The sequence below is a fragment of the Equus quagga genome, chromosome 3 (genome assembly GCF_021613505.1).
Source record: "Equus quagga isolate Etosha38 chromosome 3, UCLA_HA_Equagga_1.0, whole genome shotgun sequence".
NCBI classification, from domain to species: domain Eukaryota; kingdom Metazoa; phylum Chordata; class Mammalia; order Perissodactyla; family Equidae; genus Equus; species Equus quagga.
Window position 1 is genome coordinate 91,792,395 of NC_060269.1, and position 27,969 is coordinate 91,820,363.

General features: G+C 40.2%; 1 protein-coding gene across 1 annotated transcript; it reads right to left on the reverse strand.

The window, feature by feature from the left end:
* On the reverse strand, nt 1-27,525 carry BMP3 (bone morphogenetic protein 3). Its single transcript, XM_046655567.1, has 3 exons — nt 26,862-27,525; nt 11,013-11,923; nt 1-4,237 (listed from the first exon to the last, which is right to left on the reverse strand). The coding sequence occupies exons 1-3, from the start codon at nt 27,184-27,186 to the stop codon at nt 4,046-4,048; spliced, it is 1,428 nt and encodes a 475-aa protein (XP_046511523.1). The 5' UTR covers nt 27,187-27,525; the 3' UTR covers nt 1-4,045.
* Between the last annotated feature and the right edge of the window lie 444 nt (nt 27,526-27,969).

The following is a 27,969-nucleotide window of genomic DNA, read 5'->3' on the forward strand; positions in this document are numbered from 1 at the left end:
ATTTTCATACTGTATAATAAAAAGCTCTCCATTACTGGAGGAAAATGATACAAATTCAGCAAAGCTTATACATCAGTAGTGAAGTATCCTTCACAGTTTCACTGCAATATGCCCCTTTAATGGATTTGACTAAAGAACCAAATTCCATTTTGCATGTAATAACTATAGTAAAAAGAATTTTTTCTTACCATCTAAGAATGAAAATTATCACCATTATAGAAAGGCAACAGCCATTAAATAAATTAAAAGCATCTTTAGAGTTTTTCCATATACATATATAATATATATATTTTAAATTGCCATTGACTGTACAAGCATTAAATTCTCAACTAAAACATTTACAGAAACTAATGTGAAAAGCTGAAGGGAAGGCTTGGGTTTTAGAAAAAGAAGATCACTTAATCAACTATAAACTACATTGAAACACAATTCTCAAGGGGAAAAAAGCTATACAGAGAAGTCAGACTTACCCAAGATTTAATCTCATATGTAATCTTACACATCAAATATGCGTAGCTATTCACTAACCCAACCTTGGTTCAACAAAAAGTCCATATCCAGACATTAGTTACTTATTAGCAAAGAGAAAAGTGAAAGACTAAACTGAATAATGTTATTATATAACAAATTTTTATGTCAGACTGATAGTATTATACACATATGATTGTCTATGAAAATACTAAATGGGCAAAAAGAGTTTTTTTGAGAAATATTAAGGTAAAAAAATCTAATCTTAATGAATAAACGATCATCAATTAATACAGAGCAAGGTGAATGTAAAAATTGATCTGGAATATGGTAGTGTTGAGATCTGGGGAATCTTCCAGTTTAAATTCTACAACCCCAAATCCTATAAATTGTATATTATTTACACAGGTTACAACAAAATACTTTGAAAATACTATAGTGACATCAGCAGCCCCTGAATTTGAATTCAAGAGAACAGTCACTGAAAAAAAAATCCTTTTTTAAGTGACTCTGTGTGTGTGTATGTTTCATATGTAGGAATGGGGGTGAGGGGTGGTTGGGAGAGAGAAAGAGAGAGAGAGAGGGGATAGACAGAGACAGAGACTGAGTTAGGGAGAGAAAGAGACGACTTAGGAAATGCCATTGTAAATGTAATTTCTCTTCTTGTCAATGTCACTTTAACATCAGGAGATTTGTAAAAAGTCTATGTAGTAATTACACAGACGCTAGTACGTAACAAATTTTGAAATAATCACTTACTCAATTTTCCAACTATTTCAAGTAAATTTTTATTGATTAAAATATTAACTCATTTACTTTAACCCCTACTACTGAAAAGTAATCTTCCTTTATTCTTTGTGAATAAAATGATTCCCGTTAATATCATAATATGTCCTCAATGCAGCAGCAAAATGATAGCGACAAGGTCATCCAGAAATAACTCCTGGTCAAAATCTATTCTCATTGCTAAAGGGGCTATCCAAGCTCTTTCACTGTGTTATAATTTTGTGATATCAATTGCTACTTAAAATCTCAGTTTGTACTTGGAAATTTTTATTATTTAGAGGATTTTTTTGGCCATTGTAGGATTTAGTATACAATAAGTGGGCATCAGTTCAAATTAAGGAAGGTCAGAAACAGACATCTGGATAGAAGAAGGCTGAGAAGTAATACTGGGAATTGCTAGAGGTTTTGGTTGCAATACCGCTAGAAAAAGCTCAGTTGAGAATTTCATCAGATCTACCAAGGAAAAAGAAATTTTCTCTTTTTTTCTTTTTTTGCTGAGGAAGATTGGTCCTGAGCTAACATCTGTTGCCAATCGTCCTCTTTTTTCCTTGAGGAAGATTAGCCCTGAGCTAACAGCTGTGACAATCTTCCTCTATTTTGTATGTGGAACGTTGCCACAGCATAGCAGATAAGTGGCGTAGGTCTGTGCCTGGGATTGGAACCAGCGAACTTAGGTCGCTGAAGCAGAGGGCATGAACTTAAGCACTACGCCACGGGGCCAGCCCCAAGAGAAGTTTTCTTTATTGAAAGACAGTATGATCAGGATATGGTGGCCACACTCTGGCTCATTTCTGTTATACAATTTTGCTTTCAAATTTTTGATAAAATTTATTAAAAAATAATTCATCATCTATCTCATTTTGAATCTTTATGCTACCAGAACAAAATATTAACTATAAGAACCCATAGTAATGCAGGCACTGAACTTAATTCATTATTTAGAACTGGTGTGTCTCATCCATGGAGTTAATACACATGCAAGCCAAATTTCATGTACCTCCAAAAAGTGTCAAAGAGTTCCTTTTCATGGTAATCTCCTGATAATAGGTTTCCAATAAGACAGAAATACCACTGAAACCACAGAGAATGCCATACTCACTCACAAACACTGAAGAGTAGAATGTTCTTACCTCTGGCTTATGAACAGAGATACCTTAGTATTTTTACATCTATGACTATCATCCATTCAAGGAAGATGTGTATGAAACAGCATAAACCCAAACTTTCGGTGCCAGACGGCCCTTCAGCTCAGCTAGTCAGGCTTTTCATTTTACCAGTGAGGACACTAAAGACACACAGTTAACACAGTGCCTTTTACAAAATAGATACTCAATAACTATTTATTAAATGACGAAGCAACATAGGTAGCTATAGGCAGAGACAGAACAAAATCCCATGTCTTCTGATACTTCACAGTCTCTGAAATGGCTTAGTTGTTACTAATCGAGTCAGATGGAACTAAGATGAGGCACAGATATAACACCAACACCAATGCATGGCCTGAAAACGTTTCTGTCACGTATGTAAATAAAGTGAGCGAAAGATTTTTGAAACAATTTTTCAAGGGCGAAAGCATAAGAGGAGATATTTATGAAAATGGAAATGGGAAAAAACCAAGTGTCTATATTTGACTTCCTTTCCTGGTGGATAATTTTTAGCGAGCTTTGCTAAAGTATGGATTTCATGGCCGAACCAAAAGCCTTAATCCATGAGAAACAGTCCCTGGACTTGGATGTAGCTGAAGAATACTATCCGACATGTGATTGTGGTTACTTTGCTCATTTAAAGAAATCTCAATACTCCATCCGTTTTTGAGTCTCAGTATCTATTGATTACTTCACAGGAAGTAAGGGCATATGAAGAGAACTAAAAATTAAATTTTAAAAATTTAATTGAATTTTTGAATTCAATATAAAAGAACAAATAAAAGTACCTGTGAAAAAGAAGTATAGAAGAGGAATTACATCTGGGTTTTCGAATATTGGGTTGCTAGTTCCCTTTTCTGGGAGGCAATGAAATGAAAACAACTGCATTTCCAATTAAATGGCTGGGCCAAGTGGTAACTCTCCGCATATGCTCTTGGATCGCTCCATCATTTTTGGTAAAGTTCTCATAATTGAATAGGACTTGCCAGAACATGAAATGAAAAAAACAAAGAATCCTGTGTAGACTGAATTATAAAAGCATGTTAAGCAAACTTTCCGACAGAGGGCACAGGAACCTGGCAATATACACACATACACACTAACACTCAGCACATACTCTCCCCTCATCCATTCACAAAATGACTTGTGGAGAAAAACACAGGTAAACAAGAGTCTCAGAAATTTTTAAGATAAACATCAAAGTTGATTGGATTTCTTAGCACTTGCTGAGTTGCTCATGAATCTAAGGCAATAAGCCTACTTTGAAATATGAAATTATTCTATTCTCTGTGAGTAGAGATAAATGATAAGCTATTGGTGTTACTTCAATCTATTTTGAAAGCTCATTACAAAAATAAATCGGTATGTTCTCTAATAGTTCTAAAAACAGTTTGAGTGATCATTTTTCTCGTGTGATTAAAAAAAAGAAAGAAATAGATGTCCATATTTCCTAAAAGCTTGCTTTTTGTTACATTCAGAAACAAATAGTCTAGTTCTCCCTGGTGGAAATCAACAGTCTATTTCTCATTCTCTTTTGGCTATAAAAAAATCTTTTGGAATGAAATGCATTGGCAGTGCAAAATAAAAAAAGTCCGTAAAAATAAACGAATGATTGAATTAAGCCTTCCAATGAGTTCTTTGCCAGGTTATCTGCAAGCACAAGACTCTACTGTCATGTTAGGATATACTTTAAGTACCACGTTCTTATTTTCATCAAAGAATAAGATACTGAGAGAGGACATCTTTTCTGGCACACAGCAAGGTTCAGGAATTCCAGGAACGACCCCCACAGCTCTCACTATGCTCTGGATGGTAGCGTGGTTGGATGGTTTCAAAGACTAGAAAAGAAATGGGAGAACACATAAGTCAGGTGGAAACACTGCTCCAGTCTTCACTCCTCACCACTAAAATGCATACACAATGAGTTAATTTCAACAGCTTAATACAGCCCTGGCATCATTACACATTCAGCCCAATCACCTGTACCACCATCACCAAAATGGCTATCGTTTATTAAGTGCCTGCTCTGTGCTAGGCATGTTACAGATAGTATCTTTAATCCTTACGACAAAACTACCATTTCTTTCATTTTACACGTAAAGAAACGGACTCAAAAAGCTTAAATGACATGTCTTAAGTCTTGTAGACATATAGAGTGAGAATTTGAACCCAGTTGTCTAAGCAAGAATCACTTAATTAAAAACAATTTAGTCCCCAAAGAGGGGATTAATACATCCTAGAATGTCCTCAGTAACAGGATTGCAATAAAAATGATCTGTTCTTGATGCTATGCGAATCATGAAGAACCCTAACAAGCACCCTATTTAACATAGATACGTTATTGCCACTGCTATAGTGATATTTATATTCTGTTTTAAAAATAAAACCAAGCATGTCAAGGAGTGTTGACTTATTTAATAGTTGCCAACAGGATGAATTGATGGTAATTTCTCTAATACGTAATTATTCAACTCTCAGGAGTACGAACTGGGGTTAAGAAGACCACACTACTGGCCACTGGGGGTCACTGTTGCTCCATGGGTTCAGACTTCAATGTGCTAGAATTAAGAGTTCCAAGGGTGGGCCATATCCTCTGGGAACAATCTGGGAGGCCTAAGGTTATCTCATGGACGTCAGAAGATTGACCAAAGAAGCCTGGGTAAAATCTATTCCTAAGAAAATGCCAAATGGGACCATTAACATCCATGTGAGACATGTGGTTTTCTTTAGAGAGCACCATACACCTCTGCTCAGCATTGAGTGACAGCCACTCTTCCAAGCCCAGAACATTTAGGTGTTGGCAGAGTGGTAAGAACATCTTCACAAGAGATGCTACACTTTTCAGCATTAGTTCTCTCCAATGTCTCTTTTAGGCAGGTGAAACCAGTTTTGTTTTAAACACATTTAGAGACAGAAATTTGGTAACTTGCCAGAGATTGCATGTCAATTCAGGAATGAGATTTAGACCAAAACTCTGGCTTTTTAATTTCAAGATTTTGAGCCATGTTTCAGAGGGACCTCTGCCCCAGTGATCTGGTATTTTAATTTCATACTCCTAAAACTCCCAATATGGGAAACTGGAACAAGTTAAGAGGTTAAGGGTACAAACCAGTCAAAGGAGAAGCAAATAATACAGAAAACTGGCATACTGTAAAAAAATAGGATTTTTTTTTGGCAGAGAGGGGGCAAATCTCATCCCATCTTTCAATTTTAATGAAAAATAATTATCCATATATTAGACTTCAACTTTATTGTGAATAGACATAACTTATTTTAAAAAGTAGTCTCGGGGCCTGCCTGGTGGTGTAGTGGTTAAGTTTGCATGCTCTGCTTCGGTGGCCCAGGGTTCATGGGTTTGGATCCCAGGCATGGATCTACACACCACTCATCAAGTCATGCCCTGGTATCATCCCACATACAAAATAGAGGAAGACTGGCACACATGTTAGCTCAGTGAAAACCTTCCTCAAGCAAAAAGAGGAAGATTGGCAATAGATGTTAGCGCAGGGCCAATCTCCCTCACCAAAAAAATAAAGTAGTCTTAATAACAGGCAACTGTTTTTTACTTCTTCTTCCTAGAGACTTTAAGCATATGTTAAAAAGACCAGTTGGTGCTGGTCCGCTGGCATGGTGGTTAAGTTTGGATGCTCCGCTTCAGTGACCCAGGGTTCAGAGGTTCAGATCCCGGGCACAGACCTAGCACCACTCATCAAGCCATGCTGTGGTGGCATCCCACATAAAATAGAGGAAGATTGCCATAGGTGTTAGCTCAGGGACAATATTCCTTTCACACACACACACAAAGTAGTTAACTTTCAATTACTTATCTTTGCAAAGCAAGGTATTCTCCCCTTAAGGAAAGAAGTCTATGTTGTTCTATTTTGCATATCATGTACCCTGCAGCATTAATAAAATCTATGTAACTGCCCCAAATTGCAATCAGTATTGTACAAGTGAGGTCAATAGTCACTGTTTGTTATTTCATCAGTATTGGAAATTTCTAAAGAAAACTTTTGCAGCCATCCACTTTTCTCTATTGATTTGAAGTTATTCTTAAGACTCAGTCATCCAAACAGCTTATGACAATGTCGCAAAGGATTTTTAAACCAGATTTCCCAACATTATTCTGTTATTGTTAATGTCTTAGGAACTCCTACAATATTTAAATTTCATGTGAAGTAGATCTATTTAAGTAGATGAGGCCTTGATTGATAAATACTGCTATGCATTGCTATTCCTTCGTGCCTAGAAAAGTGCGTGCTCTAGACACGGAGTAAATACTTGCTAAATGGATGAAATACTTATAAGAAATAGCATCCCCTCCATTTTACCTATTTCTGTGGAAAAAATTCCCATCAACAAAAAGAAAAGATTCTGTACAAATGACCCGGCGTAGATACGGAAAATATTCATGGGTGTTTCCTAGGAAAATTCCTGTCTTTTTTTTTAGCTCTAACTCACAAATGATAAATTTAGAAACTATGAACAGCCTCCGGTGGGCTCACTGGAATTCAGGCGTAAGCCCTTGATTCTGGGCTGGTGTGTCTCAACAGGAAACTTTCTGTTTTCTAGGGAGTTTCCTCCTTTTTTCTCACCATGGAATCCTCTGATCAAGCTACCCTTTCTGGGAATAATTCTGTCATACACAAAAGATCCAGGCATAATTTGCTCGTTTGAAGCATCTTGCCAGGCTGAGTTTTTGTTTGTTCCTGAGTTTAGATCATATTCCTCATGACTCCTTACAAAGGAAATCTATCAATCTCAGATTCGAACCTGTGTTATTTCCCTCCCCAGTCTCTCTTTTTAATGACGATAATACATGACTTCAAGAACAATTTAGGTAATTTTTTGCTTAGGTAACTCAGTACATCAAGATTTGAGGTTTTTAGAGTTCATCTTCATGACCAAAGATTGGAATTGGAAAACGCAGGAAATTAATTGAGGCTGTATCATTTTGAACTCATTAAAAGTGAATTTCTTCTTTATATAGGATGCTGGGTTCAAAGTGTTTAGATTCCTTGCGGCCTAATTCTGTGTCTTTGCTATTCCTCGCTGTTGCACCATTCCATGCAAAAATAACTTCATTCCTTTAATCCTTGTTGGTTCTCCTGGTCTCTGTCAGCAACAATGGCTCCATCGTTTTCATTTGAAATCTGTGTTTTCCATCTCTGCTGAGGTGGTGAGGGGAGGCAAAGGCAGACGACTTGGCTTTAGCTCTATGGGTATTTTTCATCTCGTGGCAGAATTCCAGGGGCTCTCCCTGGGAGAGCAGATTGGCTGTAGGGACTAGAAATCAGAAAAATTCAAGCTGCTGTGTCTGTGAATGAAATCTGCAGTGGTCAGGCCCGCACCTGCCCAGCTGCGTATGACCGCCTCGAGTTGAATTTGATTACAAATGCATTAGCAGGGGAGAGTATGTCATCAGCTAACAGCCTTCATTCCTGACTCAGGCCATGGGGTTTTGCTCCACACTCTTTCAGTCCAGCCCACATGGGTGTGATAGCCCAGAAACTCTCTAATTGGAATCGGTGAAAGGGCAAAGCCTGGAATTTGGGAAAGGCAGAACACAGCTGTTCTGAATTACAGAACAGGTTGTCGACTTTTGCAGACGCGTAGGCCCGCCGTATAGAGCAGGCTTTCTCTCAGGAGGCCAAAAGGAAGGAGGGGCAGCAGAGGAGTCCGGCCTGGGAGAACTTTCCTCTGGGGCAAAATGTGTATCTAAAGTCTGAAAGTTCTTTGGCGCCTCAGTTATTCCACATGCGTTTGTACGGATCTGGTCAGAGACCTTATTTTGCTCTGTTGCTCAGACTATGTTATTTAAATAGTTCCCTCTGGTTACCATGTTGGACACTGTGCTGATAACAGCGATGCTTATTAATGACCCCTCATGGAGCAGCTTCATATTGCTTTATGTTTCCCATCCTTTTAGTTCCTGTACCACTTGGAAGATGTGAAGCCTGGAAGACTTAGGGAACCACCAGAAAGCTTCAAAAGTTAAACAGATCCACACAAGGCGATGAGAGACTGAGAACTCCATGGAACAGCCAAGCTTCCATGCTCAACTTGGCAAAAGAAAATCTCAAGCTCAGAGAGAAAACTCCGCGTTCATCCCTGTTATGTCTCCCTGGAGCTCTGATGCCATTCCAAGTTTTGATAAATACTATGATGAGTTCAGTTGCTGCAACCGATGCTCTCCTGATTCTACCACTCTCCAAAGAAACGGTACTCGAAGAGCTTACGGGCTGTTGAACCCGCAGGGAGAATCCTATTCTAGGCTTTGTGACGTTTAAAGACGGACAAGAAATTTTTACAAAGCTTTTTCTTGTCTTACATCTTTGATTCTCTTGATCCCTTTCCCTCTGTGGTCTTTCTTCAGCCCCCTCCATTTAATTTTCTGTTCTCATTTCAACAACAGCCACCGATAATAATGTCAATATTAAATACTTACTGAGTGCCTACACGGTGCAAGATGCTCTATTATCTCATTTTTCCAATGTTTTTATTATGTAGATACTATTACTTTTTAAAATTTACCATTGTAGCCATTTCAAAGAGTTTGAGTAACTTTCCCAAAAAGCCATAGCTGGTAAGAGGTAGAAGCAAGTTTCAAGCCAAAAGGATTTGACTCTCAATTTTGCTACTCAGAGTGTGATTTGTAGACCAGCAGCATCAACGACAACTAGAAGCTTGTTAGATATGCAGAATCTTAGGCTCTATCCCCAGAGCCACTGGATCAGAACTCACATAGTAACAAGATGCCCAGGCGATTTGCAGGCACATCAAGGTTAAGAAGCCCAGCTATGATCAAGCATGTACATTTAATTATTCTGTTGTACTAACACACTTCTCTCCTTAAATTTGTCTCTGCTGTTCTTAACTTATCCCTCATACATAATAGTGAGGAGAGCCAACAGGAGATGGGAGGCACCCATTGGGGTAATTGTGGAGCATAGAGACAAGGCCAGGGCTCCAGAACCCGGGGTTGAAACGCTGCTCGATTGATATCTCCATGGTTTCCTGGCTCCCTGGGTCTTGACATCTGGAGTCAGTAGGGAAGAGAAAAACTCCTTCCCCAGGCTACTCAGAAGAAATTACAGTTTATGAGAGTGAGAGGGATAATTTGGAAGACTCAGACCCACTTAAAAATAAGTCATCCTGGGTTTAAAGAAAGATTTTGAATCCATTTCTGCCTCTCAATGCCACGAAACAAGCCACACTATAAAAATAAAAAGATTCATCACTGCCTGTTACCTTTGGTATCTTCATGGGGTTGTTTTTAAATGTTAACAAGTTCCATTTGATCGGCAAAATGTCCTTTATGAATATTTAGACAAGAGAAGGCTGTTTAGATCATTGCAAATGTATATAATCCTGATTTTGTATTTGGGTTTACAAAACAGGGAATCCGAAAAAATCCTTGGGACTGACAAGGTCTTGGAAAATGTAGAAAGTTTTTCCTCCTGAGACATTCTAACAAGAAAATGGGATTTCAATCAAGTTCCCCAGCCCTGAGGCTGCCCCGGCCTTGCTCAGTCGGACCTTTGCTTTATATGTGTGTTACATTTAGCATCTCAGTGTTCATGAGACTGGAACATGAACCACAACTTTAAAGATCTACGAGCAGAGCTGGTCACTCTTTGAGACAAACGACTTTTTTTCCCCATTATTATATAACAGCAAAAGTTGATTCACCTCAAGTTTTGCAAAAAACCCAAAAACCAAAAAAACAAAAACCCAACTCTATTCTTCCACTGAATTCTACTTCTAGAGCCACTTTTCATTGTATAACAGAGATTCAGACTGTTCTAAGTTAAGAATGGAAGTGCAGCAGCAATAAGCTTAACTGAAGGCAGAGGGCACCACTATATCTCACTAAGTCTAAACTTAAAGAGGACAGTCACTTGGACTTGCTGAGCAAGATGGAGGTGGGGCTGGGGAGGCTTCTGAGAAGATATTTGTCAGGATACTGAATACTGATATGATAAAGTACAGTCCCTATTGATTTTAGAAGAGACACAGGTAAGCTCCAACTGGGTGAGATGAGTCTTGCCATCCTTTTTGATGTCTATCAGGGAAGCAAATGAAATAAGCATCTGATGGATTTCATGAGGTGAGTTTACCTGGCCCAATCCTGATGCTGACCCCTGTGATGACAATTCGTCTCACAAGAAACTGGTTATCAAAAGATGTTCTGCATCAGGGCATCAATCTAATTAGTCCTTCTCTTTGCTCCCATGACATCCACTCATTCCCTAAATACCCACTCCAAGATCAAGTTTCTACTTTCTGGGGCTTGCTTATCATGGACAGGCATAGATTCACACATAGCTGAATAGACTATGCAGCTGAATATGCACTATGTTTGGAAGCAATGCAAAAAACATATTTTACACCTACATTTTTTCTCATATCCTTCTTCATACCAATACTGACTTCATATTAGTTTAACAACCATTAAAGAAAAACCAAGCATAACCATATTCCCTATTACACTTTAGAATGCCATAAATAAGGGTCCAGATGGACTTTGTCAATGAAAACAAACACTCAACTGAGTCAGTACGTCTTTCTACTCTATGGAAATAGGAAGTACAGACAAAGAACAATGGCTACCTTTGGCATGGGGAACTGGCATGCTCCGGAGCAATAATAGGCATCAAAGGACTTGGGGGAGATAATCCATTCACTCCAGCCAATATCTGCAAAGTCCACTTTAAGGTATCGCCTGGCACAATTTCGAGGTTCAATCCATTGCTTTCTTCTTGCCTTCTTCAGGGTCTGTTCATCAAACTGGAGCGTCTGGCTCTTCTGTTGAGGTCCCTTTCTCTGTTTCTTTTTGTTCTTACTCTTCTCAGGGGGCTGAGTCTGAAGGGTCTTGTAAGGCTTTCTTTCTTCCCATACCCCCTCCTCTTTATATTGATATTCTGCCCCAGGAAGCTCATTGTTCTGCAGAGGCAGCAGGACTCCAGTAGAGCGCTTCTTCCTCCGTTCAATAGAAAGGGCAGCCCTGATATGGCTATCCAGTTTTGGCACAGCTCCAATGGGGAAATTCCGGTGTCCTTGTAAGCTTGATACTACATTCTCTGGCTCAGAAATGGCAGCATCATTGGCATACACCAAGATATATGGCTCAGGAAAGGGCAACATCTTCTTTGGCAGCTGGTGTCCTTTGGAGGTAATGTTAAATCCTATGAGGAGCTCTTCATTTTCCTTGGCCTTCCTCAAGAATTGAGTGATGTCTTTAGACAGCCATGACACAAAGTCTCGATGAGGTTTGGCTACATCCACGGAAAGATTACCGAGGAGTTGACTTTGGTTTCTGTTGGATTTGAGGATCCATGCAGAAAGATCAATCTGAATGTGTTTTCTCTGAGCATGATGTGAGCATCCTTGGGACACTGGACAACTCAGGCTGGTGTTTATTAGCTCTCCAATATAGAAATACAATGTGGCAGATAAAATATTTTCAGACTTGGTTAGAGAAGTCAGGTTAAAAATATGCAGTCCCTTGCTTTCAAGGGTTCCTAGGAAGGAAAAAAAAAGAGAGTAAACAGGAGTAAACAAGACCCCTACCTCACACCATATATGAAAATCAACTCAAAATTAATTAATGACATAAGTATGAGAGCTAAAATCATAAAATTCTTAGAAGAAAACATAGGGGTAAAATCTTCATGGTCTTGGATTTGGCAATGGATTATTAGATATGACACCCAAAGTGTGAGCAACAAAATAAAAAATAGATAAATTGATAAAATAATTAGTAAAATAAACTGAACTTCATCAAAATTAAAAACTTTTGTGCATCGAAAGACATTATCAAGGAAATCTGTTCAACCTGCAGAATGGAGAAAATATTTTCAAATCATACACCTGATAAAATCTAATATACAGAATATATAAATAACTCTTACAATTCAACAACAAAATACAAAGAAACAATGAAAAATGGGAAAAAGAATGGAATAGACATTCATCCAAGGAAGATATATGAAGGGCCAATAAGCACATGAAAAGATGCTCAACATCATTAGTCATTAGAGAAGTGCAAATCAAAACCACAATGAGGTACCATTTGACATACACTAGGCTAGCTATAACAATAAAAAGCAAAATAACAAGTGTTAGTGAGGATGTGGAGAAATTGGAACCTTTTTATATTGCTGGTTGGAATGTAAAATGGTTCAGCTGCTGTGGAAAACAGTTTGGCAGTTCCTCAAAAAGTTAAACACAGAAATATCATGTGACCCCATAATTCCACTCTTAGGTAAATAGCCAAAAGAATTCAAAACAGGTATTCAAACAAGTACATGTACATGCATGTTTATAGTAGCACTATTCACAATAGCTAAAGGTGGAAACAGTTCAAATATCCACCAACAGATGAATGGATAAGCAAATTGTGGTATAGCCACATGAAGGAATATTATTCAGCCATAAAAAAGGAATGCAGGACTGATATAAACTACAAAGCAGATGAATCTTGAAAATATTACACTAAATGAAATAAGCCATACACAAAAGGTCACATTTTGTACAATTCCATTGATATGAATTATCCTGAACAGGTAAATTCATAGAGACAGAATGTAGATTGGTGTTTTCCAGGGGCTGGAGGCAGGGAGGAATGGGCAAAAACTGCTTAGTGGATAGGAGCTTTTACTTTGGAATGATAGAAATATTTTGGAACCAGATAGACTTGGTGGTTACACAACATTGTGAAGGTACCAAATGCCACTGAATTGTTCACTTAAAAATAGTTATTTTTATGTTATGTGGTTTTCACCTCAATTAAACAACAACAACAAAAAGATAACAGGAGCAATTTTAAAAGCTGGAAAAAGATTAAAGCAAGGATCAGCTATTTTTACTAATTTTCCCTTTCCATTAGTGAAGCACCATGAATGTGTGAAAGTTGTAACACAACAATAAACTTAGTAGTGTGTGAGCTGAGCTCTGGCTTTTAATTATGAGACTATTAAGAACTATTCCTAGAAATTTGGCACAGTATTGTAATAGCTTCTTATCTGAGACAGTGTATAGCCTACTGGTTCGAACATTGGTGGAATTACTTGAATCATCCTGGTTCAAGTTCTGGTTGAGGCACTTTGGGTAAGCTAGTGTTCTCATTAATAAAATGGAGACAATACCTACCTCTCCTGTCATCAGAATTAAATGAGATATGTTTAAAGCCTTTCATAAAGGGTCCAATAAATGTTTCTTGAATATAAATTATTATTGTTGTTAGTGCTAGTCTTAACCATATTACAGGGATTCTGTCTTCTTCTACCTGCCTCACAAAGTTTAGGGTCCAGGATGAGAGTGGGTAAGCAAGACCATATATCTCACTATTCAGATAATATATCTGAAAATGTGAGCCACACATTCAAAAGTGTCATAAAGAATTAATGCTACTGTGAAGCCTGTCTGAAGTTTACGACATTCCATGAATTTAAAATTTGAATTTCTTCTACATAGCTCAACGAAATTATTGCAACTGGTCAATTCTATTTCCAATTCTTCAAATCCAGAAATGAGAGAGAGTAACAGAACAGGAGATTGATTAGTTAGGGCAGAAGTTTGTTCCTTCTCTTAAGATCATCTAACAAGTTAGTGGTAAGAACGAGGTTAGACGCAAGAATCCTCAGTCCTGGGACTAGTCACCAGAACTGACCCCCCTCCGTGCACTTGTTCCATATACATATTTGTTTCAGAAACATACACGCAATCATGAAATTATGTTCTTGATCAAAAACATATTTCAGTAAAAACAAAACATTTTTATAAAGATGTGGAAACTTAAAATTAGTTCATTGAGTCCCCAAGCACAAGGGAAGTGCAGTGGGAAACATATTTTACTCATTTTTAACATTGTGTGAAGGAAAAGGAGGAAACTGCCATTTGTGCACATTTGTATAATCCATGACACCAGGATAATATTTTACAGACCTTTATGACACAGTCATGGCATCAGGGTTGTTGAGAGATTCTAGCCTTAATTCATACCAGTCACCATAGCATATACTTTTACCCAAACTTCCTGTAGCAGATGGAAGTTTAAAATGGAAGGGAGAGAAGTCACTCTGTTCTAAGTATATGGCAGTCGAATGGTTGCCAAACAAACATCCTGGCAGGGAAGAAATGAACTCTGGGAGATATGGGTGGCAGTGTCTTAATGGGTAACCAATTGTGCTCCTTTCCCCCAAGTTTGCTTCAAGGTGTTTCCTTCGTTCATATGGGTTTCCAGGCATCTTGTGATCTGCTGTTAACCAGCCTCCAACCCTGTGTCAAATCTTCACCATCTTCTCACAAAAGTCTCAGAATCTGCCATACTGCATCTTCTGACGGTTTTCATTTTAACTCGGGGCATTATTTTGAAGTCAAAGCCCTATAGCTTGGTCCCAGCTCCACCACACACAATAGCTGTCCTCAGGCAAATAACCTAAACTCTTTGCGTGCCTGTGAGGAAGACTGTCGCTGAGCTAACATGTCAGTCTTCCTCTGTTTGTACATGGGATTCTGCCACAGCATGGCTTGATGAGTGGTGTGAAGGTCAGAGCCATGGATCACAACCCACAAACCCCAGGCCACTGAAGGGGAGCTCACAAACTCAACCACTATGCCACCTGGCTGGCCCCATAACCTAAGCTCTTTAAATCTCAGTTTGCTCAAATGTAAAATAAGCCCAATGGTATCAACTGCAGAGCTGTTGTGAGAATTAATTGAAAGAATGCAGGTGAAACATATAGCACGTAGAAAAACTCAGTGAATGTTAGCTAACTAGAACCACACAGTCCAATACGATAGTGATTAGCAATTTAAGTTCGAATTGAGATGTGCTGTAAATGTAAAATACACATTGGATTTCGAAGATTTGTACAGAAATGAATGTAACATATCACATTGATATATTTTATATTGGTTACGTTTAAATGATATTTGGGTATGTTGGCTTAAATAGTGTGATATCATGACTTATAATAAGAAATATATATTTGGTCTTCATCCAGTTTCTGGCACAGAACTCCGAAAACCCTTGGAATTTTCTAAGTGCTGAGAGTTGAAAAGGTGTCTTTGTCATGTAAACAAGGTAACTTCTAGAGGTCAGGTAAGGATGGGGGCTGGTTGCCAGGAGGAACCAAATTTGTGATGAGAGAGTTAGAACTTTCAGACCCACCCACCTGACCTCCAGGGAGGGCAGTGGGGCTGGAGGTTGAAGCCATCAACCAACCAATGGCCACTGATCTAATCATCAATCATGCCTATATAATGAAGCCTCCATGAAATCCCAAAAGAACGGGGCTTTGAGAGCTTCCGGGTGGGTGAATACATGGAAATTTGGGGAGAGTTGAGCGCCTGGAGAGGGCATGGAGGCACTGCACCCTTTCCCCATACCTTGCCCTGCGCATCTCTTCCATTTGGCTGTTCTGAGTCATATCCTTTTATAGCAAACTGGCAATCTCGTGAGTAGATGGGTTTCCTGAGCTCTGTGAGCCACTCTAACAAATTAATCGAATGAACCCATGGAAGGGGCTGTAGGAGCCTCCATTCTGTAGCTAGTAGCTCAGAAGCACAGGAAACAATCTGGGCTGGTGATTTGCGTCTGAAGAGGAGGGTGAGCCTGTGGGACCTGTGGAATCTGATTCTATCTCCGGGTGGATAGCGTTAGAATTGAGCTGAAGACCCAGACACACTGCTGGTGTCCCAGAATTGCTTCTTGGCTGGGGAACCATCTCTGATTCCCCACATCAGAGTTGGGTGCAAACCATTTTAAATATTATATATTATTAAAATTAATTTCACCTGTTGCTTTTCCTATTTTTAAATGTGGCCACTAAAATTTTTAAATTATATATGTAGGTCACATTTGTGGATCAAATTAAATCTTTATTGGACAATGGCGGTCTAGAATAACCACCAGTTTTGTAGTCATATGGTCCAAAAGGAAAGAAAGAAAAGGCATTTTTTTCCCCAAATGCAGTGAAGAATCAGGATATTGCTAAACATGAATATAGAAACCAAAAAGTAAATTGGGCAAAAGCTTCCCTTCATGGAAAGCACCATAGTTTCCTTAACAAGGACATATTAGATAAAGATAATTTTGGTGATTACTTTTTAATCTTCCCTCTAGCTGTAGCTAATTGGTTCAATCTGCAATCAAAAGTCTAAGACCAACAAACTGCTCTAAAACAGTTAAATGGGCAGTTTAGCAACAGTGCTTGACGGCATAGCACTTATATACATAGCTCCGGTTGTGTTATTTGTGTATTACACATATACATCCACTACAACCAAAAAACCAGAAACCAAAGCGAAACAACTGTTTTACTTTAGCAAATATGAATTGAATACCTACTAGTTGCTGGACCCTGGTCTGGGTCACAGGGCTGCACATATAGCTGCTGCTGTCCACGCTGTGACAGGAGGGCAAAGATTCCTAAGCAATATGCAAGTAGCTATGTTATGATGATGCTACTTGCTGTCAAAGGTGTGAACTATGATCTTGGAGCACGGAGGAGGAAGCAAGTAACTCTGCCCATGTAAGGGGAAGAGGTAAACTTTGAACCGGACTTTTAAGAATGAAGGGAAAAGGGAGTGTTGGCAAGGAGTGTTGGAAGGAGCACATTCTCGCAGCATGCATTGCTAGATATCTGGAAGATTTTGTATAAGCAATTATTCCAATGTTTTAACAGAAACATAAAAAAATCTCAAATTAACCTAGTTATTTGAAGTGCTCCAGACATCTAAGCTGCCTAGATACAGAAAAGGAATGGCCAATTCACATTGAGCTCCTAACTAATGGTGTTGTATTATGCCCAGCTCTTGACGTCTTTGCCATTTCCCCCCAGGCCAGGGGACACCTTCTCTCTGCCTGTTCTAGATTCCCTCCTCCCCTGTTTTTTAAACAATAAGCCATTCCACAAAACATGCCTTGACTTCTCTAACCCACACTTTATGTTTGCCTTCTCTGACCTTAAAGCATTTAATTTCTGTGCAAGTCAACGCTCTTGTCCCCAAAACAACTCCAGAGGATACTTAGTATTTACAAAGGACAAAAACAGTAATAAGAGAGTTGCATGGAGTTGAGCAAATGAGTTTGGAGGAATAAATAAGAACGAGACACATACCTCCCTGCAAGTTGAAATATGTGATGATAATATCTATTCAATTACTCTCATGCTCTTTTATTCTTCAGATTTTATATTAATTTAATTTTGTTGCATGCTTAATTCTGAGTGCTCTCCTTTTAACTAGTTTATTGATACAGAAGAGAGCAACCAAGATGTTGAAGGGTCTAGAAATTACAAGTTTGAGTGGAATTAATAGAGAATACATGGCCTGAAGGAAGGAAAAGAGGTTTAGCAATGACATGAGACTTTTTTGCAACTACTTGAGGGGCTGCAGAGAGAACAGGGGTTTTTTTCAGTGTAAAAGATGAGAATGAGATCTAAAGGTGGTCGTTGAATGGAGGCAGAATCCAGGCCAACATAAGTAATGACGTTTACGTGTCTAGCCTGACAGTGAGACCCTCTGTGGGCCTGGGCAAACAGAAGATAGACGGTCCTAATCTAAGACTATTACAGGAAGATCTCTTTATGGTAGGGAGGGTGTGAAAGGTGAACTAGATAGCCTCTAAGATCCCTTGCAAGGAACTACACAGACTTTTATTTCCAGCTTTTCCCAAGGAGATGTTTTTGACGCCAAAATATAACCACCAATAGGTGGCGCTGTTTTCTTACTGTTTGCTGGCACTAGCGCAACCTCGGATTTTTCTTGTTGGGAATACATCTACTGCAGTCTAGTTAGGATTTGCCATTGGCATTATAACCTTATTTAGAATGCTCTAGAGTCATAATATCTGTGAATGGAAAAGAGGTTTAGAAGTCAGGTGAGTTTCTGAACAAGCCATCTTCGCCTTTGCACACCTGCTAAGACTTTGCACCTGCTGCAGCTTCTCCCTGGAATGCCTTCATCCACCCTTGTTCTCCCTGATAATCCAGATGTGTGTTTAAGGCAAAGCAGAGGCACCACCTCTTGAAGCAAGCTTGTCATGACACCCAGTCCTTGGGTTTGGACCCCGCCTCTAAAACTATTTTCATTACAGTGTTGCTCTTTCCTTAGACCATAAACTCCTTAAAGACAAGGTCTTGTAGTAATTACGTTAGACTCTTCAGCCCCTGGCATAGGGCTTAACTCTTAAGCAGTGCTCAATAAATGCTTCTTTTATGAATAAACAGATTTAGTCCAACCTACTCAATGTAGAAATACCAAAAGAAAGGACCATAGAAGTTAGCCTGTCAGTTAGCAATTGATTTTGCAGAGGTATCGAGGTCTTCTATTACTTATATGGATTTTTTTTAGGAGTTTTATTACTAAATAAAGATGGAAGATGTATTTCTGTTTTCATCTGAAAACAAAGCACCTGCACCAAGGGCTCAGCGAGGAAACTGCAACTTAGGAGCAGCCGCACTATTGCAACAGCTCAGCTCCTCTCCGGGAGTAGCTGAGGAGGTGCCCGGGGAATGGTAAGTGGAAGCTCACCTTCGTGCTGGCCCACACAGAACGTTTTCAAAGGGAATTAGAACTTACAATGGAAAGCTTTCTATGTAAAGTCTGATTTTAAAACAAATAGACTAAATGAAATCTTGATGATTAGTTAAATCCCCAGGAAGCAGGGAAAACATTTTAGTCATACAGAAAATACGTAACTCAGAACAACTTTTTTTCCCCCCATTTCTTTCTCCAAACAAAGTACAGCTGCTAGAAATGCCAGGGGTGCCTAGGACAGGGCCATATAAACTCATAGTCACTGTCTGAATACTGGCTCCAGACGGCTGAGTCAAGACTGCAGTTTCTCTATGCCACCTTCAGCTTTCAGGAAAAGGCAAGATGAGAGTTTCTAAATAGAACTCAAAGTCACAGAATTTTGTTTTTCTTGCAGAGTCCCAGTCAAATGACTGAGTTTTATGGGATCGCAAAACAACCATTCTCTATGTCCAGAGTAAACCATGGCCAAAGATGATATAATGTATGTTTTTCTAGAATAGCAAAGTGTTCATTAATCAGTTTATCTACTCCTTGCCTCCGCCCAAGGGCATTCCTAGACTGTGAGCTCGAGGAGGGCAGACCCATGTCCTATAAATCTTTGAACTCCTGGTACTTTGCACAGTCTGGAGCATTTAGATCCTGAAAAATATTTGTCAAATTTGTTGAATGAACAACTGTGTAAACTTACTAGATTCAAAAGTGTTTCCTACTTAACACCAAAGGGAAAAAACTTCAAGTAGTTTCAAGTTCCCAAAGTCAGCAAAAGCCCTTCTTGGGTCTAAGTACTGTATGGAGTTTCCTTTCGGTTCATCAGAAGAGAAGCATTATTAGAACATTTGTATAGAAAGCAGAATAGTATTGCCATTCAACATATACATGGTAAAATGCCTCATGGGAAATTCTTTCATGGCAAGTTTATTTTTAAAGGCTCCTCTGCCCAGCTTTTGTACTCTCTCTTCTTATCTAGTCCCTTGAACATCTAATTCAGCTCAACTGAAACAGTTACTGAGTGCTTGCTATGTGGCAAGCTATGCCAGATCCTCAGAATACGAGAACGAAAGGAGATACGTTCTGTGCCCTCCAGAGACTTGTTTCATAGGCCTCGGCTCCCATCATCCGCCTTCTAGCAAATCTATTAGGCCCCAAACTCTGCAGCTGTGAAAGAAGGGTAAGAAGTCTTTATTAACTTACTTCGAAGTCCTCCCCAGGGCCAAAATCATCATAAAGACAGTAACATACCTTCCAAAGTGAAAGACGCTTATCTTTATAGAAATTAATAAACTATTTGTCTGTGGAAAGGCCCACTGAAAGGGCCAGATGAGGCCAGGACTAGCACGTTAATCAATCCTAGATTTCAGACGCTGGTTATAAGATACTTAGAAGTCTAGGAACATGAGCTTAGAGCAGTGTGTCTCGAACATGTATCAGAATCACCTTGATGGTTTGTTAAAACAGAGATTTCTGTGCCCCACCTCCAGAGTTTGATTCAGATGGTCTCGGGTGGGCTGGAGTAGTTCTAACAAGTTCCCAGGTGATGCTGATACTGCTAACCCAGGGACCATACTTTGAGAACAACTTCAAGAAATCACAATAAAAAGGTGCAACCCTGCTCCATTCAGCCACCAAGGGCAGGACAGAAATAGTAACTTCTTGAATGCAGGTTTGGGATATCACAGATTGTATTATATGAGGAACACCACCTCTTTATATTTACATTGCCACTCAGATATATCCTTTGTGCTATAAACAGTTGCACATTATCAACATTTTAGGTATATTTAAGGTTTTGTGGGAAGCTAAAGAGAGAAAATCTCTCAAAACATTAAGAATATTAGGCCTCATTTACATAGGCCTTCCAAACTTCTAATGCATTTTCACACTCATTTTCTCAAGTGAGTTTCACTATCTTTCTTTGAGACTAGCACAGTAGGCATGACTTAACTTATTTGATAGATGAAGAAACTGGGCCTGGCAATATTAGATGACTTTATTAATTAGCAGTTCACCCAAGATTAGCATTTAGATCTCTTATCTCTTAGCCTCAGATAATAGAAAAATTGAAACTCTAGGAATCTCTTCTCTACTTGAAAACCATTTATCTTAACCCATGCCTAAGTGTAGCAATTACACTCAATTCAAAGTATTTAGATTAATTCCATGCAACTAAATGAAAATATTCTTTGAAGGAAAAGCAAATAAGATCATGTTGGGTCTCTGTTGTTTTAACTAGAAAATCACAGGACTGGACAAAGAATGCTGCATTTCTGAAACTATTGGATGCAATTATTTTACGAAAGGAATATTGAACAGAACCTTACTCAGTAAGGTCAGAAGAACTTACTGAAGCTGATAGTAGGATCAGTTTGCGCAAACACTTTTACTCATAGTGTGCCCAAATAAAATCAAGGCACTGCATTTACTGTGGTTCTTTCTCCAAGAAAAGATGGATCTTAAAGGAGGGTAGATCATCGAAGGAGTCAATAAACACACCATGGCCAATTGGCTCTATGACCCAGGTGCATATGTTTTAGATAAATAAAGAGACATCTATGCCTTTAAAAATATCATCCCTGAGAAGGTGTGTTACCAAGAGTAGTGCTTTATGTAGTAATACACTAGGACACAAGCACTACCAACACGTGAATAGACTAGCAATTTTATGGATTTCTAAATATATTCCATATGTGAGGGCTCTTTTGTTACATTGTCGTTTACTGCTGTCCAAAGTAGATATCATCCTGGTATACTTGTGTTGCTTGATTAATAATATGTCAATGTTTCCACTACAAAATTCTATTTCCAAGAGTTCATAACATAATCATAAAAATTCACTCTGAATTGAAATTTGGCATAAGAAAGTTCAAGCTGAGACTATTTGTGATGCCAAACTTCTTTCCACTATTACTACCGAAATAAAGTTATTAAGATACTGATTACTAGTCTATACAAATTGTATAGATAGGAAAACCATCAAAATTTTGGGGGAAAACTTCTGATTTTGCAGTACAAAAATCCTGAATAGTTAATAGAAAGTATATGCGAAGTTGCTCAATAATTTTCACTAGGCATTTGGATAGGTATGATTTTTATTATATCTATTATTAATATCTAATATATAATTATATCTAATAAATAAAACAAACAAGGGGGATTATATAAGGTATTTGATAGGTGTCTTGAGTAAATTGTCTTTAATCAAGGTATTAATGGTGATAAAACATTAACAAGGTGATGTGTATGATTTCTGGTGAATTTTTCCACAAATAAAACAGCTTTTCTTTTAAAAGAATAATACTAGTTGTAGAATAATAAATATTAATCCCATAGAATAAAACAGTAAAGGAGACTTCATAAAGAAACAGGGAAAACAAAATTTAATGACAGAGAGACTCTAAAATTATATTCAGAGAAGTTTAAAACATGAAAGCAGGAAGACAGTACATTGCCAGTTGGACCCAAGTTCAAAAGCTAACAATGTCAGTAAACATCCTGTGATAGGTACTAAATGGGAAATGAGAAATGAATCAGTTTTCAGTTGTGATATTCACTTGAACTTTTCATATCTTCTTTTTTGAGATATGAGGAAAGCTCTGATCCAGTGTTTCCCCAACTAGGTATCTTAGAACCACAATTCTCTGAAATGCTCTCTCAGGAAGAAAGTGAGTAAGTCTCACTCTTAAGGGGACTCACTTGCAGTTAAAGGCCCTGAAAGGTCACGTGGCAAAGTAAACATCATTTTTTTCAAACTTATTTGACCATGGAACCCAATTTTATGTAACACCTGTTCACATCTTCCAAAAGACCCCTTTTTATAAAATTTTGTCCTAGAAAATTAGATCACATTATTATAAATAATAGGATTTGAGATGAGCTCAGTATGTTTGAAAAATTGTTTGGCAAATACTTCATGATGCCCATTTCTTCTTCCATATAAGGAAGAGGGTGCGCCTCTTCCAAATACAAAATTGTATAATTCCAAAATGCTTAAGAGCAGATTTGACATTCATCTTCTTATTTAATTTTTAGAAAATCTGATCCAGGTCAATCGAGTGCTTATAAACTTCCACTGCTTAGATAAAACGTATGTAACCCTCTTAACATACTCTGAATTATGTATATATTTTGAATGTACAAATACTCCCTGAGTGAATCATCTGCTTAGGGGATTTTTTTCATTGACCCTCATGGTCTCTTCGTCTCTGAATGTATCTAACTATACTAAGGAGCTAAATTTAAATAATTTTTATGTAACTCATTCTCTTTCTCCTTTCCATTAGCATGGATAATCAGGAATTCATGGTATTATGGATTTCTAAATGTCAGAGATTGTAAAGCTGTCCTGCCTATTACAGTAAAAACTTCATTAAGGGCTATCATGTATTCAAAGTCGCGTGTAATTCAAAGCAGCTGCACATCCAGCCCCTCCCTGCAGATGTACTATTGTCCTTTGAATAAAAGCATCAGATCATCTAAGCACTGTTTCATTTCAAGCCTCACTTCTAGGTGCTAGGAATTTCAAGGTAACTACGTTTTAATAAAGTTATCACATCCCCTTGCTGTCAAACCCATCAAAAGTGATGCTTTCCCACTGGCCTATGTATTTTATAGGAATGGTTCCTCTTGGAACGATCACTCAGCCCCTACTTATATCTTCCATAAAGTCTTACATTTTAGCCTTTTACTTCAGAAGGATGTCAGATAATAATTCTTTATTTTTAAGGATTTTTGGTCATAGTAGGAAAGACTCTCCCCTTTTTCATTGGAGGAAGATAGCTATTTTTGGGTCCAGATAACCCCAATTTTCTTTTCTTTTATCTATGAAGTCTGTGTGATTTTTTTTTTTAAAAAAGGTGACACATGCCCACTGAAATGAAATCTTTTTTGTAGTTATATGTCATAAGTTAAAATAATGATAGTTTTCTAATAAGGGCATGTGTATTTTAATGGCTTTTCCTACAGAGGTTAAATTTATGATTAAGAAAAATAAGATTAAGTGACCATGAGAACGATGAGAAACTAATGAACACAAAGTATGTATCTTAAAGGATCAAGCCAGGAGAAAACCCCATGTAAAATATTCTTCTTTTATTACATAGTAGCCAAGGACAACTTAAACAAAGATTAAAATAAAAGCTGATTTTATATCCCTCTTGTCTTCCTTCAAGATGGTGTGTTGTTATAAAGCTGAACTTCCCCGTCATCAATAATTTTGTAAATTACCTTTTACAAAGGGAAAGATAAAACCTATCTTTATGTAAACCTTACACATCACAAAAAGACTTATGAGCCTTCCAAACTTACAGTTTTGGCACACCCACTGCACAGCGTTGAGGGAGGAGAGAAGGGGTTAGCAGAAAGTGTACTTAGGATGAATGCCACCCACCATCAAGTAATGGTTTAAGTAGAAAGTAATCAGAGGGAGACCACAGCAGCTAAATTTCAACCAAAGATATTCTAGGTTTAGAACAATAAATAATTTTAATCAGGTATGTTCCAAGGAGCAAATAGGGCTCTGAGGCTATACCTCAGCCTGAATAAGCACTTGGAAAGTCTGCCGGATCAGCAGCCACTCCATATATGCAGCATACCACCTGACCTCCCATTAAAATCTGTAACATCGTTGGTAGAGAGATGCCCAAATGTTGTAAAACCTAAACACTACAGACCAGAAAACACACTTAATTTATTAATGCAGACAGTATCTTTCACCTACATCAGAACATATGTCGCAAGATGAAGGGTATAGATAAAGGACAGGGACACACGTGAAAGCCTTAGCATCTTCCTGGGGTCCTGCCTTATTAGAGCCAGAACTGCCTTATAATAAGGTCTTTTTAGTGTGTTAATAACTAAACAGTCTTGGAAGGGGTCCAACGTGAATCACCTCTCCAGGAGTCTCCCATGTAGTAACATGACACGTAAGCTTCCACAAAAACGAGTGTCTACGTTTGATGAATAAGTCATTAAGACAGTCTCCGGGATGCTAAAGGGATTACTTTCCTTATCAGGGCACACAGCCTTGTATATACACTTCAAGCTGCAATTCGTCATTTCAAGGGAACTTCTGGCCTCCATATCAGAGTTTATCATTTGACGGTATAAGACTACAGTGAGGCTGATAAGGGACACTCTGAAATTATAATGCACGGAATGAGTTGAAGCCAAAAAGTACATGGGTCCTGAGTTATTCAAATCCTTACCCATCTCCCACTCATGGTTCACTCAGTCTAAAACAAACATACAAAAACTATACAATATGTGTGAATGAAACAAACTCACATTCCACCTCCAAACCTTGTGATTCATACTAAAAATGAGACTTGTTGATACAAAAATTACTATTCATCTCTTGGGTGCCTCAGCTACTCCCTAGGAATATGACCACGGAAAGGAATGTCAAGGTAGCAGTGATTTGAGCATCTTCGTTTTTGCCACCTGCCTTGCCCACCCATCTTCTTCGAATCCTTGTCGCTCCCACCCTGCTCCTTCATTGAGCTCTGCCCTCAGAATCACACTAAAGTAAACAGGGCATTCACTGGTGCCGTCAGCTGTCGGGACGGCCTCCCCAAGTGGCTGGCATACTGTGGACAACGCGGAGCAGGTTTCTTTTTCCTTAGCAGAGGCCAGCTCCTTACAGATTAAGCTCATGGTTTTAAGAAGAAAGTGAAGTCTGGTTCAGGTCAGACTCTAGCTAAAGACTTCTGCATTAGAAAGCATAATTCACATTTATTGTAAATGTCATCATGCCTGTGAGCTCTAGAGTGTATTTACAGGGTCAACCGAGGGCTTTCCTTGATGGATGCTTCAGTTTTCCTTTTTTCCAGGAGTCCTACATATCAAAGCTTTGGGAGATTTCTTTCTAGTGATTCTGACAGAATTGATAGAGCATGAGGCACGGCCTCCTTGCTTGAAGATTCCTGGCTATTTTTCAACGGTTAACTGAAGACAGGCTTTGCAGTTATATTTCCCTTTATCACGAGTGTAGCGAACCAAAAAGCCTGGTGCATCCTCAAAGCATATAAACCGAGTTAGTGTCCAGGAAACTTTCCCTCAAGCTGTTAGCACAAGGGAGGCAGCCTGTTAGCATAAGTTATTCGCTTCACCACAGGGGCCAGGAGAAACCTTGTTAAGCCATGAATTTCAATCCGCAGTGATCTGTGTGTTGAAAAATGGGATGAGCAGATTTTCATTGGCAGATTCCAAGAAGTGTTTACGTCCATGGCGGCCCTCCCCCTCCCCAACTCCTCTCAGGGGGGCTGGTACAACCCTATTTACCCAGATGGGTTTTAAATAATCGAAACACCCGGAGCACCTGGTTTAGTTTGTGTGTTTGCCACCAAGGGACTATCAAGTGGAAAGTGTCAAATATAGTAACAGAGGAAGCGAGTTAAGAGGGGCGCAAGGTCTGGAGAAGCGGCCGTCTAAAAGGCGAGGGGAAGGTGTCTAGTTCAAGTGTGACTTTTCCGTCTAGTGCCCTGGGGTTGGCAAAAAATGACATCTGCCTCTAGGTAAACACGGCTAAAGCCCAGTCCAAGGGAATTTCCGCCGACCGACTTCTGAACAGCAGCATAAGGTGCCCCAGAGGTGCTCCAGGCGCCCAGCGCAGGAGGGCTCCGCTGGGCAACGGGGGTAGTCCCTTCCCTGCTTCCACGCAGTTCCTCCAGCCGACCCCTCGCCACTGCTCGGCGCCCTTCTCCTCTCCACTTCTCCCTCTCAATTCGGACTTAAAAACTGGGCTTACCCGCTGGCGAAATGTGGGGTGTGACTGGACCAAGGGGCTCGGAGGGCAGCTTCGGAGGGTGACGGAAGGTCTCTAGGTAGCACTATAGAGCATGGGGCAGACGAGGAAGCTGTAGGGGGTCCTGGGAGAAGCCTAGGGTGGGACCGCGGAAGGGGGGCGCCTCGGGAACTCACCTGCTGCTCCGGCTCGAAAGCTGCGAACCGTGTTGCCTTCGCGCAGGGGTTGGGGGCGCAGGGACTGCGATCCCCGCTCGGAGATCCCTGGTGTTCGCGCCGCCTCGGCCCTGCCGCTGCCGCTGTACCTGTCGTAGAGTCGCAGCATGTGCTCCGACACCTTGTCGTGCGGCCGCAGCACCGGGCCAGAGCCACCACCTGCCGTGCGGTCGCCTGGCACAGTCTTGGGGAGCTCCGGGAAATGCTGCTTCAGTCTCTCTCCCTGCGCCAGGCTCACGCAGAAGCAGCCCAGCCACAGATAGAGCAGCCTGCGCGCCCCAGCCATAGCGAGGTCCTGGCGCTGCGCGACCCTCTCTGCGTTGCCGGGGGTCCCTCCAAAGGCGCGAGGGGTCGGTGGCAGAGCCGAGGGGTGAACTCCAAACTAGCTGGGGCGAGGGCGCCCGGAGCCCCGGACACTGCCTGAGCAGCACAGTGACGAGCCCCACTTTTGGCGCTGGCCGACCGCGGACCGGCAGGTGGGCTCTTCCCGGACAGCGGCGCGGACCTCACCGGCAAAGGGCGCTGCGGGCGCCGTCTCCACTCGGACGCTGAGAAAGAGCTTAAGTCTCGGCGTGTGCGGCCAGGGTGTTTTCAGGATCTGTCTCTACCCTCCCCACTCGCTTTATTTTCGCGAACACACGGCCCAAACGGCCGCGCTGGCGACGGGGACCAGCGCTGCGTCGGGCGCAGTGCCGGAGCCGGGTGCGCGCAGCGGTCCCGAGGCGCTCGCTCGCCTTTTCCAGGGACTGGAGCAGCCGCGGTGCTGCCGGGCCGAGTTTTGAGTGTATGCGTGTATGTGCGTGTGCTCGTGTGTGTGTGTGCGCGCGCGCGTGTGTATGTGCGTGTGTGTGTGTGAGAGAGAGAGACAGAGTGACTCCGTTCTCTGGCTGATCTGTACAGTCCGCAGCCAATCTCGCCGTCTCCCTTGCCCTCGCAGGCAGCTTGGACCCTGCTACAGCCGGGAAAGAAGGGAAGGGGGAAGTAACCAGCAAACCAGCAGGGGGAGGGAGAGGAGAGGAAGTAAGGGGCGGGGGGGGGGGGGGGGGGGGGGGGGGGGGGGGGGGGGGGG

Bases quoted from the DNA above. Each gene is read 5' to 3' on its own strand.
- BMP3 (XM_046655567.1), bottom strand. From the start codon at position 27,186: ATGGCTGGGGCGCGCAGGCTGCTCTATCTGTGGCTGGGCTGCTTCTGC. The intron at 11,924-26,861 runs GTGAGTTCCCGA...TTTCCTTCCTAG, and splicing joins CTTTCGAGCCGGAGCAGCAG to GAACCCTTGAAAGCAAGGGA. The intron at 4,238-11,012 runs GTAGCCATTGTT...TTTCTTTTCTAG, and splicing joins GCCAGTTCCCCATGCCAAAG to TCTTTGAAACCATCCAACCA.